Here is a 15,362-nt window from a genome sequence, read left to right on the forward strand (position 1 = left end):
TGTAAGAAGTTTGGTTAGGGTCCTGGTCACTCCCACTGTGGACTTGGAACCCCCACAACACAGGAGAGGAAAGTGTGAGAGAAGGACCGTGGGCAGGTGAACCTGTAAAAAAGCCACTTGCCTTTTCACAAGGTCAGTCATTCATGCAAACGGCCACAGCCATGGCCAGGTGACAGCACAGCTGTGTTTTTCTGCCTCTAGGTAGAGACCTTGACAGTACCAAGACGATGAAGGAGCCACTCCAATGAGGTGTTTCTGCTTTTGTATCAGCTGCCAGGTAGATGCAGGCATAATCCACTGATGGGATTTCTTATGTTTTAAACAGCAGACCCCTCTGTGCTCAGTTCCCTTTAATGAGGACCATGGAGTTCACACCCAAAGCCCCACCAAGAAGTGGCCCAGGACCCTGAAAATGGCAGAAAGGGGAGGGCCCATGCAGAGCCCCCTAAATATGATCTCTGGCCATTCAGAACTCCTGGTTATTAAGGAAACCCACCAACACACAATTCATACTTGGCCAAAAACAAAAGCAAAACAAACAAAAACCAGTCAATCTTGGCCTCACTATGCACTGAGCCTGCAAAGCCATGGCTGTTGTGTAGCACTGGCCCAGCTTGGGGTCTTGGGAAGGGGAGAGTGTCTCCTAGAAGTCCAGGGACTGGGTTTGGCTTGGTTCTGCCCCGGCTTGCTATGAATTGATCTCTGGGCTCAGCTTTCTGCCTGAAATAGAAGGATTAGGAAAAAAGCCTGTGCCAGCAGCTTGACTCTAGGCCTCTGTGTCTCCGTGGTGCAGAGGCACATCAGGGAAGCTGGGTTTTTTTCTTTAATTTCTGGGATTAGAAGAAAAACCACTTTTCTGTGCATCTTTCTGAGAAAAGAGCAAGAACCCCAAGAGGCTGAAGGCGGAGTCCAGTGGCCTCCCACTATTTACTCTTACCCCAGCCTGAAGCATCCTTAGCCATTTTGCCTGGTTCTCTCCCCCAAGCCTACATTACTTCTCCCTTTCTCCCCTCCCAGCTGCAAGCAGCGCCTGCTCCCGGATCATGGAGCTAATGCTTGCCCAGCCTGCTCTCCAGGTTCACAGGGAGGACTTTGGAACCCTCTGGGGAGACCAGTGCTTTCCTGAGTCTTTGAACAGTCCCGCACTTAGTGCAAACTCTCAGGGGTTTCAGAGAATACACAGCTAGCCCCTGCCTGCCTTATCAGAGGCTGAGAGAGATGACAAGAATCAAGCAGTGGAGATGATTGTCATCCAAAGCCATCCCGGATTCAGTCAACAAACATCCAGAGAGCCTGTGCATTTTTCCTATTTGATGTCCCAAGCAACAGCAATCCATCATCATACTGGGCACCAGATAATGTGTTCAGTTGTCATCTAAGGAGAATTCTTTTTGACTCGGAAGCATCAGCGGTGATGACACACAGCCTGATCTATGTCACATAAGGAAAGCACAAGGGCTCTTTACTTTCCCTGGTCTATAATTCATTGCCAGGAGGTTGCAAGATGTATATTTAAACCCTATGTCTGCCCCAGGATAAATTGGTCGTTCCTGAGAAACATCTGTATCTTGTAATTAGACTCTTATAAACATTTGTGGGACAGAAAAATTCTCTCATCCTTTCGAATTACCACATTCTTGGTTGATCAATGCCATCTGGTGAAGAAGACCAAGCTGTTCCTCCTTCGGTGGCGACGCATCACGTTGAATGCCTGGCTTCCTTTCACTGCCCTCCCCCAGCGCCTAAGCATAGTGTCCTGCGCCAGGGATTGGCTGTGGAGCTGGGCAGGGATCTCTGAGAAGGAGCACCCCAGCCCAATTGTACACTTAGAGTCGCCCCACCCCCACCCCGGTCTGGTTCATGGGCATGAGCTCTTCTCACCCACTTCATAAGCTGAGACCAGACAATCCATGGAAGAGAAATGTTCTGGATCTCAGAAGCCACCCTGTGGGGGAGAGATGCTTGTTGACGCAATAGTCCCCAGCATTAAAAAGCCAAACCCAGGGATATTTGACACTTAGTACTTTCATCAAAGATCTGAGCCACCGCTAGCTTCCATCCATCCTTTGCGTCATTACAAGTCAGAGAAGGTGAAAGTCAAAGGGGAGCCTGGTCCAGAGGGGAAACTGTTCACACTGAGGAAGTAAGTGATGCTTATGGAGGCCAACACCCATTGCAGAGCTGTGGGTGTCCCTCTGCCCTGGGGGAGGAGGTGGCGAAGAAAAGTATGAGTGTGGCCCTGGCCTGAAGGAGGGAGCTTTCCAGTTAGAGAACAGGAAATGAGAGGAGGCTAGGATGAGCCCAGAACCGCCTGCAGGGTCCCACCCTTTACCTCCTGCCATCCAGCCTTTCTGGTAGCCATGGGGAGCCCCTGTTCACCTTCTGTTGGTCTCCTTGACTCGCCCACTGTGCTAGAGGCCGTGGTATGCTTCTTCTCTGTCTGGTCCATCGTTGGCCTCTCAGGTTTCCACACGTACTTGATCAGCTCCAACCAAACAACAAATGAAGATGTAAGCTCCTGGCCGTAACACGTGGGTATTGCATGGTTAGCCTTGGAGGAGGAAGAGGAAGTGAGAGATCTGAGGTAACCTTCCCCCCGTACATCCCACCCCAGCTGGAAGAACCTTGGGTATGGAGAGTGCAGTGAAAGTCCTTCCGGGGTCACGGCGGCATCCCTGAATCTGCCTACATTTTGCCATGATGTCATTCCCATCCTAAAATGAGCCAAGTGACACCCAGTTCTGACCTTGAGTAGCCTCTTCAAAGCCTCTTAAATATTTTGGAGGTAGCTTGTCACACGTCCCCAAACCAAAGACAGGCTGACATCTTGAAGTCTCACTTTCACCCTCAATATCTCTGGCTTCTGGAAGAAATTGCCCTGACCAGAAGTTGAACTTTGAGTCCAGGAGCATCAGCGTATACATAGCAGAGGTAGAGGGAAGAGGGAGAAAATCAGGAAATATAATGCTGAAAACTATTTCCCAGCAAGTGTGGCTCTCGATTGCCCGTCATCCCAAGATTTTTCTTCTGTCTGTGCATGTTAAATGTCTCAGAACAGATCCAGTTCCCTTAAACAAAAGCTGCGGAAAATAAATGATCATAAAATAGATGAGATAAGAAACTGCTAGAACAGCACATTCGATTTGGTAACTATGGATATTAGAATCTGCAAAACAGACAATTTTAACAAGAGGCTGAGCTCTCAGTCTAAATTGGCACTTAAGGAACCCGTGCTAATGCTTCCGTTAGCATTCACCTCATTACAACTTAGAGTTGAGGAGGCTGGGGACATAGGTGGCTCAATGAATAGGAGCACTTGCTCTGCAATCATAGGGACCTGAATTGGATTCCCTGGTACCCATGTAAAAGTCTAGTCATGGCCCCACATGCCTGTAAGCCCAGCATGGGGACAGGGCAGAGGCAGGCAGAGCCCATGAGCTCACTGACCAGCACATACCCCTACATACTCATGAGGGTGCACTACACACCTACTACCCCGCACAACAAACAATAAATCACTAAGACAGGGTACAAGATGTGACTAGGAAAAGCTGAGTGCCCACTGGTTTCCAGTAGAGGAACTTTTAGTGCCTTGTTATTATCTCAAACAAGGATTTCTGTACCCGAGGAATGTCACTGTCTCCCAAATCTAAGCTACTGTTTGAGGTATTTCTAACATTTCCTATAAGTGCTTGTTTTCCTTAGAAAAGTGCCTCAGTTTCTCCCAGTAAAGACTGTTTGTAGTGCTAACAATGGAACCAGAGTCTGACATGTGCTAGGCAGGTATTCTCCCACTGGCCTTACTGGATCCCAGTCCTTACTTGCATCTTTCAAAGGCATCTCTGGGTCCAGTTTGTCAAAACACTGGCATTGGTACTCCAGACATCATGTGTTATTGATGCTCCTTTCCTTTCAGATCAAAGGATCTTGGTCCAATAAAAGAGGTAAAGAAAATTACAATCCCTACAGCTATGGAAACATCTTCACAAATTGCTGTGTCGCCCTATGTGGGCCCATCTCTCCCAGGTAAGAGGCAGAGAGCAGTAGACTTGTCTCAGATTTAAGGGAAGCAGATACCTCCTCTGTGTCTACACAGCTGAGAGACAGATGCCTGGCCCCCCCCACCCAGTGGAGCTGACCACACCCACAGATCCCTCCCCCAATCCCCCATACCCACTTAGATACACTCAATGGCAATTTGATCGTGTTTCACTTCTTCTTGGCCTTGAACTGAGTTTGTGTCCGAATGGAAAGACAATTTCCTATATTTCAGAACAGGAAGGCAGAAGCCTTTGACCTTGCCCATTACTGATGGACACTGAACTTCTGGGGTGAACTGGAACCTGTCATTAGCATAGTAAGGTGCCAGAGCTGTGTGTAGGAAACAACTAGAAACCGTTTAGGAGTAAATGCTAAAGTCTGAGATGCCGGCTACGGTGCTCACATCGTCCCAAGGGAAATTTAACAAAAATGGAGTAGGTAGTGCAGGGGTGATACTGAAGATGGTATTACTCTCAGTGGTCACTGGCATCCTCATTCTCTCTCTGTCTCTCTCTCTCTCTGTCTCGGTCTCTCTCTGTCTCAGTCTCTCTCTCTCTCTCTCTCTCTCTCTCTCTCTCTCTCTCTCTCTCTCTCTCTCTCTCTCTCTCTCTCTCTCTCTCTCTCTCTGTGTGTGTGTGTGTGTGTTAGCCTCCTAAGTGCTTTGTATGTATCAACTTTTAACATGTACATTCCATGCCAATGAGGTGGATACCATTATTTTCTGTTTTATGGATAAGTAAACTGAGGCACAGAACTTAAATAACGTGCCCAAGACTGCACAGCTAGCAAATGCTGACCAACTGGGCCATCTGACATTGGAACCAGAGCATGTATTTCCACATCAGAACCGTACATGTTCAAATTATAGCCAAATTCGAATCATTGTGCATTATGCCAGAGTAGCATGTTTCTTAAAAACTAATCTGTCATCTACAAATGCTGATTGAGCAGGTATCCACAGCAAGTGCCTGAGTGAGTTTCTAACTGATTCATCGAACCTCCTCCATCCAGTCTCAAATGTGTAAAACAAAGAGAAGCTACCAAGGTGGCCACATAGTCAAGAGGGGGGTCCCCTCATGGGTATAGATCTCACTGATGTGTGTTTGTGGGCTGCACACTTCATGCTACTGTCAGCCTCAGATAACCCTCTTAGATACTAAGGTTAGTGGCATGGGAGTAGATGGCCCTGATGTGTGTCCAAGGCCCTTCAGACACAGAGCCAAGCAGCTGTGCTCATGTCATGGTGCAAACACTGGGTAAGTAGATGCAGGTCCTCTCCCAACCTCACTGAGGAGTGCTAGGAGTGCAGTATGACTTTCTCCTCTTGAACTGGAGGCCTCTGGGGGAACCCTGTCTACTCCCTAAGGGCTCATCTTAGGGTGCAGACAGATGGGGACAAACAACACCAGAGAAAGGGATTGCCTGAGAGATGAGGGTCAGGCCTGTCTGGTGGGTACCAGCCCCTCGTGAAGAGCTCCAGATGCCCCTGCAGGTCGCCTTCTTGGGGATCCTTCGGTTAGGAAATCTCTTGGAAAGCTATGCATTTCCCACCATCTTAGATTGTCTTCTGTGAGGAGCGTGTTCCTGGGCCTAGGGTAGGCCATGGAGAGGCACTGGAGGAGCAGAACAAAGACCCAAACCATCCTTCCCTTAACCAGAAAACACACTCAAGTCCAGGAGAAACAAAACAAAACAAACAAAAGCCAGAAAACTCCTGCATTCTGCCCACTTCTCTTCTTTCCTGTTCCTAGGTCTTGAATTTACATGTGGCCCCACTTTGTGTACTCACAAAGCAAAACTTGTCCTGGCCAAAATGGCCTCCCCTTACACCTACACTGACTTGGTGTTTCTACCAGCCAGTTTTATGTCAGCTTGACACAACCAAAAGTCATGAGAGGAGAGAGCCTCATCTAAGAAAATGCCTCCATGAGATCAGGCTGTAGGCAAGCCTGTGGGGCATTTTCTTAATTAGTGATTGACAGAGGAGGGCCAGTCCATGGTGGATGGTGCCATCCTGGACTGGTGGTCCGGGGTTCTATAGCAAAGCATGCTGAGCAAGCCATGGGGTGCAAGGCAGTAAGCAGCACTCTCCGCGGCCTCTGCATCCGCTCCTGCCTCTGGGATGCTGCGCTGTTTGAGTTCCTGTCCTGACTTCTTTTGATGATGAACAGTGATGTGGAAGCATAAACACAATAAACACTTTCCTTCCCTGAGTTTCTTTGGCCATGGTGTTTTATCACAGCAAATGGTAACCCAAACTAAGACAGGTCGGTACCAGGTCTACTGCTGTGATAGACCTGACTGCGTTGTTAGGGAGGACTGTGGAAGGACTTTGGAATTTTATTGCAAGAAGGACCATTGAGAGTTTAGTGCTTGACGAGCTACTCTGTAGGAGCTTGGAAGACGGGGATGTTGAGGGCACTACAGCCGATGGAGGCCTCGCTTGTGAAATTGCAGAGGAAGCTGAAAGACTCAGCCAGGGCCATTTGATGTTTTGAATTAAGATCCTGTGGTTCTGGTTGGCTGGGGCTGAAGAACCAGCTGTGATTAACAAGAAAGCAGAACTACTGAAATGCAGCCTTTGTTTTGCTGGGATCTCAGAGCTGGGCAGCTGGAACTGGGGAATCAGCAATGATTAAGAAAAGACCAGGGCTGGAGAGAGAGAGAGAGCTCAGCCATTAAAGGCTAGGCTCACAACCAAAAGTATAAGAAAAGACAGCATCCCTGGGGTGAAGTCGTCTGAGAAGTGTTTCCTCAGAGCCAGCACACACAAGCTCCGTTCCAGAGGGAGACAAGGTTGTACCTCATCCACTGGCAGCCAAAGTAAGAGTCACCCAGGTGGTACTGGTTTTGGAGGTATGAAGGGGGCATGAAGAACAGCTGAGGCTTGGCACTGTGAGAAGCCAGGAGAGGCCATTGGGTGAAGGTGCAGCCTCGGCAGCAGTTGAAGCCCCAGGATTGAGAGGGATCATGAAGAGAAGTTGAGTCTTGGCACCATGAAGGGAGCCTGTGAGAGGCCATTGGTCAAAGTGCAGCCCAGCTGCAGCAGAAGACCCCAGCATTTTGGAGATGCCAGGACCATGGGATGTGACCACCAGAAACAGCAGCAGCCGTGGAGTGGAGCCAGCTGGAGCCCAGGAGACAGGCTGCGTGTGCTGCAGAGGGCGGAGCTGGAGAACTGACCCACGGCCCTTGGAGGAGCCCAAAGATTATGAGTGAATCCCAGACACTGGACATTGAATTATTTATGCAGTTGGAGTCTGGTTCTGCTTTGCTCAGACTGTAACTGTGCCGTGGTTCTTCCCTCTTGAAGTGAGAAGGTATTTTATTTAATTTTTATTTCTACAAGAGGCCACAGCTGAAAGACTTTGAGCTTTTAAAAGAGATTTTGTATTTTTAAAGAAATTAGAGGTTTGGTTTCGTTTTTTTTTTTTTTTTTTTTTTTTAAGAGGCTGGTTTTAATGTGTTTGAATTTGTAAGGGCTGTGGGGCCTTTAAAGTTACTTACGTTTGATATTGTGATATTAATATTATTATGTCATCTTGAGGATAAATGAGAAAGGAAAGGTTCTAATTGAAAACTGATGCATTTATGTGTCAAGTTGACAAGCGGTCAGTTGTACCGGTTAGTTTTATGTCAGCTTCACATAGCTAGAGTCATCAGAGAGGAGGGAGCCTCACTCTTAAGATCTGGCTATAGACAAGCCTGTAGGGCTTTTTTTTTTTTTTTTAATGACTGGGGAAGGGCCCAGATCATTGGAGTGGAGCTATTCCTGGGCTGGTGGTCCTGGGTTCTATAAGAAAGCAGGCTGAGCGAGCCATGGGGAGTAAGCCAGTAAGTAGCACCCTCTATGGACTCTGCATCAGCTCCTGTCTGCAGGTCCTGTCCTGTTTGAGTTCCTATCCTGACCTCCTTGGATGATGTCCCATCAGGTTGCTTTGGTCATGGTGTTTCGTCACAGCAACAGTGACCCTAACTTAAGGCAGTGTTTTGTCTGGCCTGGGGCCACAGTTCTTAAGATCCAAGTCCTTCGGAAGGGACACTTCTCAAGAACGGTCCTCCCCATAGCACTGCCTGAATTGCTTGCAGAAAGGTAAAGTGAGATGTACTGTCTCGGCGTTTACTTGGTCAGGTAGCGAGCCTTGAACTAGCTCCAGTCAAGAAACCATCTGAGGTCCAGAGAAGGAGCAGGAGGCTCATGATGATGAGCAGAGAGAAGCCAAAGGATGCTCTAGGTTGGTAACAGGGACCCGAAAATCCCTGGTTAGAGGTTAGCCGCAGGTTCTGAGATTGGCACACTGAGCTGTGTTTCATTTTACTTGTGGGGACCCGAGATGCTGGCTAGAATGACCTCCACCTCCTTACACCCCACCCCCATTGAGTCAACTTGCAAACTCTGATGAGTCCACAGAGAAATGACTAAGCTCTTCTTTCTGTGTGTGAGGTGTTCATCTCTGTTCTACCCTCACACAGCAGGACCTTCCTATCAGGCCATCCTGCCAATCAGGGCCACCCACCTCAGACTTGGCTTGAGTTGCCTCTCATATGTTATAAAATGTACCCCAGTGTGTTTGTGAGGTGTGTCTTTGTGCCCTGACAGGAAGCACAAAAGCCCTCACATCATGATTCCTGCACACTGTCATCATAAGTAGAGGGGGATACTGGGAGTGGCCTCAGGGGAATGGGGGCTATCATACAAGTCTGACAGAGGAATGGCCAGATCCATGGCTTAAACTTGGAGTAGAGAGTAAGGAATCCATCTGGACACCACTGAGTAATGTGATGGGTAAGTGCTATGCTTGGCGTGGCGTACTCAAAGGAGAGGTGCCATCTTGTATGCCACATGGCCAGGGACGGGTAGTCTACAGTGACATTTTGATCTCGTCTACAAATGAGTAGGAGTTCGAAGGAAGCCATTCAGGGAAGAGAGAGAGTTTTGATAGACAGAAGAGGCGGCGTGCATGGGGCCCTATGATGATGGGGGTAGTCTAGCTAATCAAGAGAAGCCAAGAGCGCTAATGTGCAGGATGGGGCTGGGGAAGAGCGAGCAAGAGACTGAGGAAATGGGTAAGGTATGAGGGGGCCCGTCTTAGTTGGGGTGCCTATTGCTGTGACAGAACGCCATGACCAAAAGCAACGCACAGAGAAAAGGGTTTATTTCATCTTAACAGCTTGTAGTCCATCATCCAGTGCCCATGTATGAACCTCCTATTGCAAGTTCCCTGGTCCAGGTGGAGCTGTTCTCCACATGGTCAGATATAACCTGTAGCCAGGCACCCTGTTCAGGCCTTCTCTGAAGCTAAGTCCCCGGATGCTGCCTGTGCAGTACTTCCTGCAGGTGCTCTAACAAAGTGCCATAATGGGGGAGGGCCTAAAATTACACACAGTTCTCACAGCCTGAGACTAGAAGTCTGAAAGGAAGGCACCAGCAATCAAGCCATGCTCCCTCTAAGTACTCAAAGGAGGAAGTCCATCCTTGCTCCTGCCAGCCTCTGGTGGTGGCTAGAAATCCTTGAAATGTAGCTTCTGTGTTCTAGCATGTGTGTCTGTGTTCCATGGTCTACTTCCTGTGTCTGTTTCTCCACATGGTACTGCCATCTGTCTTCTCCTCTTTAAGGACACCAGTCACCGTGGGCTGAGACCCTTCACGGTTGCTTAGAAACCCATCTTCCCATGAGCCTTTGCAAAGTAACCGTGGGCTACAGAGAAGGTCACATTCACAGGTTGGGAGACTGGCACAACTCAGCCAGTGTCTTCCTCTTCAAGGTCAATGTCAGTGGACAGAGGAGTGGGAGAGAATGTGGCTTTGGTGGGGATGGTTTGAAAATAAATACAGAGTCATGGAGCAAAGCAGAGTGCGTGCAGGTGTGGCCTGTTCTGGCCTCCTGCAGTGCACTAGGGTGGTGAGGACACCCGGAACACATTTCTGAATTAGTGTGGTAAGGTGACGTGGGACTGAAGCTGGAGAGAGTGGGAAGTGACTAAGAGGAAGCCACCGGGGTCTGTAGTAGGTGACAAACATTTAGACTGAAAAGTGGAGCAACCAGTGCCATGGGGCCTCTTTAAAAGTGGAAGTGACAAGTGGGGATATACCACAGTATTAGAGCATCTGTCTAGCATACACAGGTTTGAATCTCAGCACCCCTAAGTAAGGACACATATGGAATATTCTGAGATATCAAGGTGAGCCCATCACAGAAAGAGCCTGTTTTCATCTCTTTTCCTGTTTCTGTGATAAAGCACCCTAATAAAAACAACTTAATGCAGGAATGGTTTGTTTTGGCTCAGAGCTCAAGGGTACTTCCTGACAGGAGGAGCTCAACACAGCTCACCACAGTATATACACAGGAAACAGAACAGTGAATGCTCACGCTCAGTTCACTTTCTCCTTTACAGCCTAGGGAATGGTGCCGCCCACAGTGGGAGAATTAACCTCAATTAACCTAATCAAGACAAATCCCCCAATAGACATGCCCAGAGGCTTATCTCCCAGATGATTCTAGATCAAGATTATCCATCATGGAGGGATCCCAGGGCTAGATGTTTAAATCATGTTACTATCTTCTTTGAGTCTTTTCCTCACTCTCTCCTTCCTCTGTTTGTTCCTCTGCAGCCTAATCGACAGAAGAGGCTACATCCAGCCCGACACGCCACAGCCAGCACCACCATCAAATGGGATCACCATGTACGGGGCCACGCAGTCGCAGAGTGACATGGTAGGGACTGCCTGCATCAGGGCCACTGTTCCCTGTGATGCCTTCTCTTCTGATATGCCCTCTAACCCAATAACATATATCTGGAGAAAAAAAAATGCCTTAGTAGACAGGACATCTGAAACATCCATGTGGCTGACATGCTAACAATGGAGGAAATGACATGACCAAGTTGGATAGTATTCAGGGAGGGACCCTGCCATCTAGTCTGGCTGGCTTAAGACACACACACACACACACACACACACACACACACACACACACACACACACACACCATCTCCTTGTTCCAATAGTATATGTCACATTAAAGGAAGCCCTTTCTACAAAATCAGAGAGCTGTTAAAGACAGGGTCTACCTTACCACCATGGCTAGACCTTCTTGATGGTGTCCATGTCTTGGGTTTCTCCTTGTCCAGTGTGTGCTGCTACTATAATAATGTGCCCTGCTTCTATAAGTGGGCAGTGGACAGCACCACACTTCTCCGTACTTCCGCCCTGAGTCTTAGACCTGCCTGCAGCCCCTCTATGCAATCCTTGGGTCAGGGGCTCCTTTATAGTGTAAACCAGACTGCCTGCACACCTCTTGAGTATGCATGCAGTATGCACACTAGAGGTGGGGTGGGGGAAGGGCAGGAACTGTCTTCCCATGAGCATCTGCAACCATAGCTTATTGGCCCTGACCCTCAGAGCCTGAACCTCCTAAGGTATTTGGAAGGCAATGGCTCCCCATTCATGTCCCTACCCAGTCTGCTATTGGCTGTTTATACAGTCAAGTCTCCTACATGGGGTTTCCATGTCACCTAGAGGAACTGGCTTGAAGGTAGACTTGGGAAAATCTTGCTGGTAAACATAGAGAGCTGTGAGGTGAAGGTTGGCAGCAGACTGTCTCTAAGACCTGGAGCCAGAAAATCATCCCATTCCATGGTCACTCATGGCCCCATGCCCCTGCCCAAGGATGCTTGGGCTCACCGTTTGCTAGCTGTAGTTTCTCGGTTGTGTTCGGTTGCTTCGGTAGCTAACGGGTCCCCTTAAAAGCAATATGGGCGTAATGCAAGTCCTTGCCACTCTTCTCCACGAGCATCCACAAGTGTCCACACAAGAACCCCTGAAGGGCTCTTACCATATTTTCTCAGAGGGAAAGCAAGCACAGAGTAGAATTTATGCTCACAAAAGGGAGGGTATTCAATTTATTAGGCAACGGATGTCTAAAACACTTAACGATCTCACTTAATTCTAAACTAACAGTGGGAAATTATCACTCAAAAAAAATTTTTTTTTAGCTGTAAAGGGAGTATACCAGAACTTCCACCCTTGTCCAATTGCACATGACTGGTCCACATGCTGATATGTGCATACTCCCACTCATTCGCCCATCACCTTCCCAAGGTTCCCGCCGTGCACTGAGCGCTCAACTCAAAGCCTAGAAGGTTTGTTTATAATGCTCAGTCCCTCACATTCAAGGTGTTGGCGATCATCACAACACAGAAGCAAGTCCATGGAGGCAGCGTTAGGAACTGTCATCAGATGGCAGTGTCCTTACAGACAACAGCAGCCTAGCCTTCGTCTCCATGAGACTCTGCTAGCAACCGAGCCCAGAATGCTCCGCGTAGTCCCTAGATTTAAAAACTAAATGAAGGCTATCTTAAAGGTGCCCTGAGCCACTCTGGACTCAGTAGTGGGACATGGATTGCTTGCTTTTATATTGTATCGACCGAAACAGCTGAAGAGAACAATTTCAGGAAAGAGATGTTTATCTGGGCTCGGGATTCAGATGGTTCCGCTGACGGTGACCTGGCACCTTGCGCTTAGGCAGGTCCTGACGGTGCCAGATGTGTGGTGGGGATGTAATGGTGGCAAAGGCGTGTATAGAGCGCGTTCTTCACTTCCTAGGGAACGGAAAGCAGAGAGGGTGGGGTGATGAGTGAGAAGGGGTAGGAAAGAGACACCTTTATGTACAAACACCCAAATGACCTGCTTTCTCCTCCTAAAGGCCCCAGAACCTCCCACCACCAGCCATGGACCAAGTGCACAACCCATGGGTCTGGGACCTGAATTTCACAGTCAACCCTTAATAGCACGGAACCCTATGGCGGTCCCTGAACCAAAGCACTTCAGTCTGTCATAGGAGCGCTACAGAGGCTTCTCTACCACATGGGGGTGCTGTAGTGTCAGCCAGCAGCAGGCTCTGGGAGGCCAGGGTGCTAACCATAAGTGGCGTGGAAGACCGCCCTCAGGTGCCTTGAAGAGGAACAAAGGGGACAGAAGGAGGAAGGGAGAAATAGTTGCAGAGACCAAACTGCCACCCTTTACCAGTTAAATGAGCTTGGCAGATTTCACAGCCTGGCCCTGGCCCTGTTTTTAATCCATAAAAATGGGAATATTAATGTATTTATCTGGTAGGGCTTCTATGAAGATAAAACGGGGGGTAGTGGAGAGCATTTAAATCTTGCCTGACACAAGGCAAGTACCATGTAAGGATCCGCTCATACTGTGCCCTGCCTGAGGTTCACAGGTGGCAGGATCCGGCGCAGTTACAGCCTTTTGAACAGGTGGGCAAGAGAGAGCGTGAGTGATGAGTGTGAGAGCCGGCTTCCTCCCAGTTAGGCCCCTAACCATTAGCAGCTCATACTCCACATCTGGTCCTCGGCATGCTTCTTCAAAAGAAGAGCTGTGGCTTCCTGTAGCCAAAGCCCCTTGAAGCTCTGAGCAGTCTGAACTTTGACCACCACAGTCCCAACACATAGGATAGCCCCATGCCGGCCAGGGTTCACTTCTGCCCTCCGGGTGTCCAGGCCCCTTTGCACACCAAAGCTGGACTTGAAGGAGTAGAGCTGAGCCAGGTGGGTGGGTCAGAAGGAACTCAGTCCAGAAGCGAACGAACGGGGGAAAGGGCGGGGGAGAGAAAGCCTTCTCTGAGATGGTTTTCAGTGAAATAGCTCCCCCTTATTGGGGGACATAAAGGCTATATACACCTTGGGGAAGTGGGTAGGGGTTTTCAGGGTGAGTGTACATCATTGGCTGGGGCTGAGGTGCTGGAAGTGCTTCATTTGCATGGAGAGGAATTCCAGGTGTTCACTGGACTTGCCCTTATAGGGAAATATGAAGTTTTACCTGAAACCTGGCCACTAGACTATGTGACTACCTTAAGGGTGGGGCTATGTGCACCAGGGCATGCAGGCCCAGGACAGACAGGGAGCAATCCTTATTCTTGCTGGTCTCAAGGTGAGATTTTCCAGGGTTTGGACACAGCTGGACCTTACTTTTGCTCTGGGCAAGTTCCCCCAGATCGCACACCCCATAGCCCCACCTAGAAGAGGGTGGGCCATGCTCTCAGATTTTCCTCCTCCAACCCATCATGGCCCATAATTCCCAAACTAAGTGTGTTCATACTTTCTGGAGATGAGGCCATTCTGAAGGCTGGTCTAACAAGCCATGCTCCCCTGAAGGTCACACTGTATTTCTCTCTTCATTTGTCTCACTTGGTCATGATGTGAAAGTATCTTTTTATGTTGCTGGGTTTTACTTTGCTGGTATTCTGTTGTGGCAGTTAATGTCTCTGTTGAGAGATTTGGTCTGTAGTTTCCTTTTTCTGTAACACTTTTGGTATTCGTATCTAGGTGATGCTGGCCTTCAGAAATGTGTCCTCTAGTCTTTCTCTGAGTAAGTTCTGAAAATGGATGTCATCTTTTTCGACGATATGGGGAGTTCACAGTGAGGCTTCTAGCCTTGAGTTTCCCTTCATAGACAGTTATTTGCTCTGTGCCTAAATGAGTCTGTTCTGAGTTTCTCTGTCTTGGTCAGTATCAGCCGTGGGTGTCTTTGCAGAGATGTGCGTGTCTCACCCACTGCTGCTGACCATCTGTCTTACATCAGTACTAGTCTATTCTGAAAAGAGTTGAAAGATGAGGTGACTGGAGGGCTGAACATGTCAAAAACGAGTAGAAAATTACAATACTTTGTAAATGTGGAAGGAAAGAGATGCAGATAAAGATTCAGAGCAACTAAAAAGCACACGGTGGGGGGCTACGGTCAGATGGCTCGGTGGGCAAAGTCACTTTCCATCCAATACAAGCCTGGCACCCTGAACTTGATCCCCAGAACACACATAAAGCTACAAAGAGAAAACCAGCTCTGCCAGGTTCTCCTCTGACCTCCATACACATGCTGTGGCATGCACATACCTACACACACTAATGAATAAAATATTAACTTTAAGTCACTTTTAAAAAACACAACCTGAGAGGCAGGTTGGGATTTTTTGGGGGGGAGGGGCGTCTTTGTTTTAATCTCTCTATGTGAGAGAATGTGTGTTTGTTTATGTGTGTTCACATGTGCCCACATGCCACAGCACACATGTAAACATCAGGAGAGGCCTCAGTTCATAGGCTCCATCTTGTTTGAGATTGTGGGTCTTATTGTTCACTGTTTTGCACGCCAGGCCAGCTGTGCACGCCAGGCCAGCTGTGCACGCCAGGCCAGCTGGCCCGTCCTCTTCTGGTGATTATCCTATCTCTGCCTTCCATCTTGGTCCTGCTTTCAGACACGCACCACCATGGCCAACTTACGTCCTCACACTCAGATGGGAAGTGCCTTACTCATTGAGCTA

General features: G+C 48.6%; 1 protein-coding gene across 3 annotated transcripts in view; it reads left to right on the top strand.

Moving 5' to 3' along the window:
- The window catches only part of Zdhhc14 (zinc finger DHHC-type palmitoyltransferase 14), a 244,616-nt gene that overhangs the window by 214,020 nt on the left and 15,234 nt on the right, over positions 1–15,362 (top strand). For all 3 annotated transcript variants that reach the window (XM_051164543.1, XM_051164545.1, XM_051164544.1), the window contains 3 exons: positions 2,408–2,510; positions 3,917–4,026; positions 10,655–10,757. In XM_051164543.1, the coding sequence (XP_051020500.1) occupies positions 2,408–2,510; positions 3,917–4,026; positions 10,655–10,757 (316 nt within the window). The remainder of the gene's footprint in view (positions 1–2,407; positions 2,511–3,916; positions 4,027–10,654; positions 10,758–15,362) is intronic.

Source organism: Acomys russatus, chromosome 21, assembly GCF_903995435.1.
Source record: "Acomys russatus chromosome 21, mAcoRus1.1, whole genome shotgun sequence".
NCBI lineage: Eukaryota > Metazoa > Chordata > Mammalia > Rodentia > Muridae > Acomys > Acomys russatus.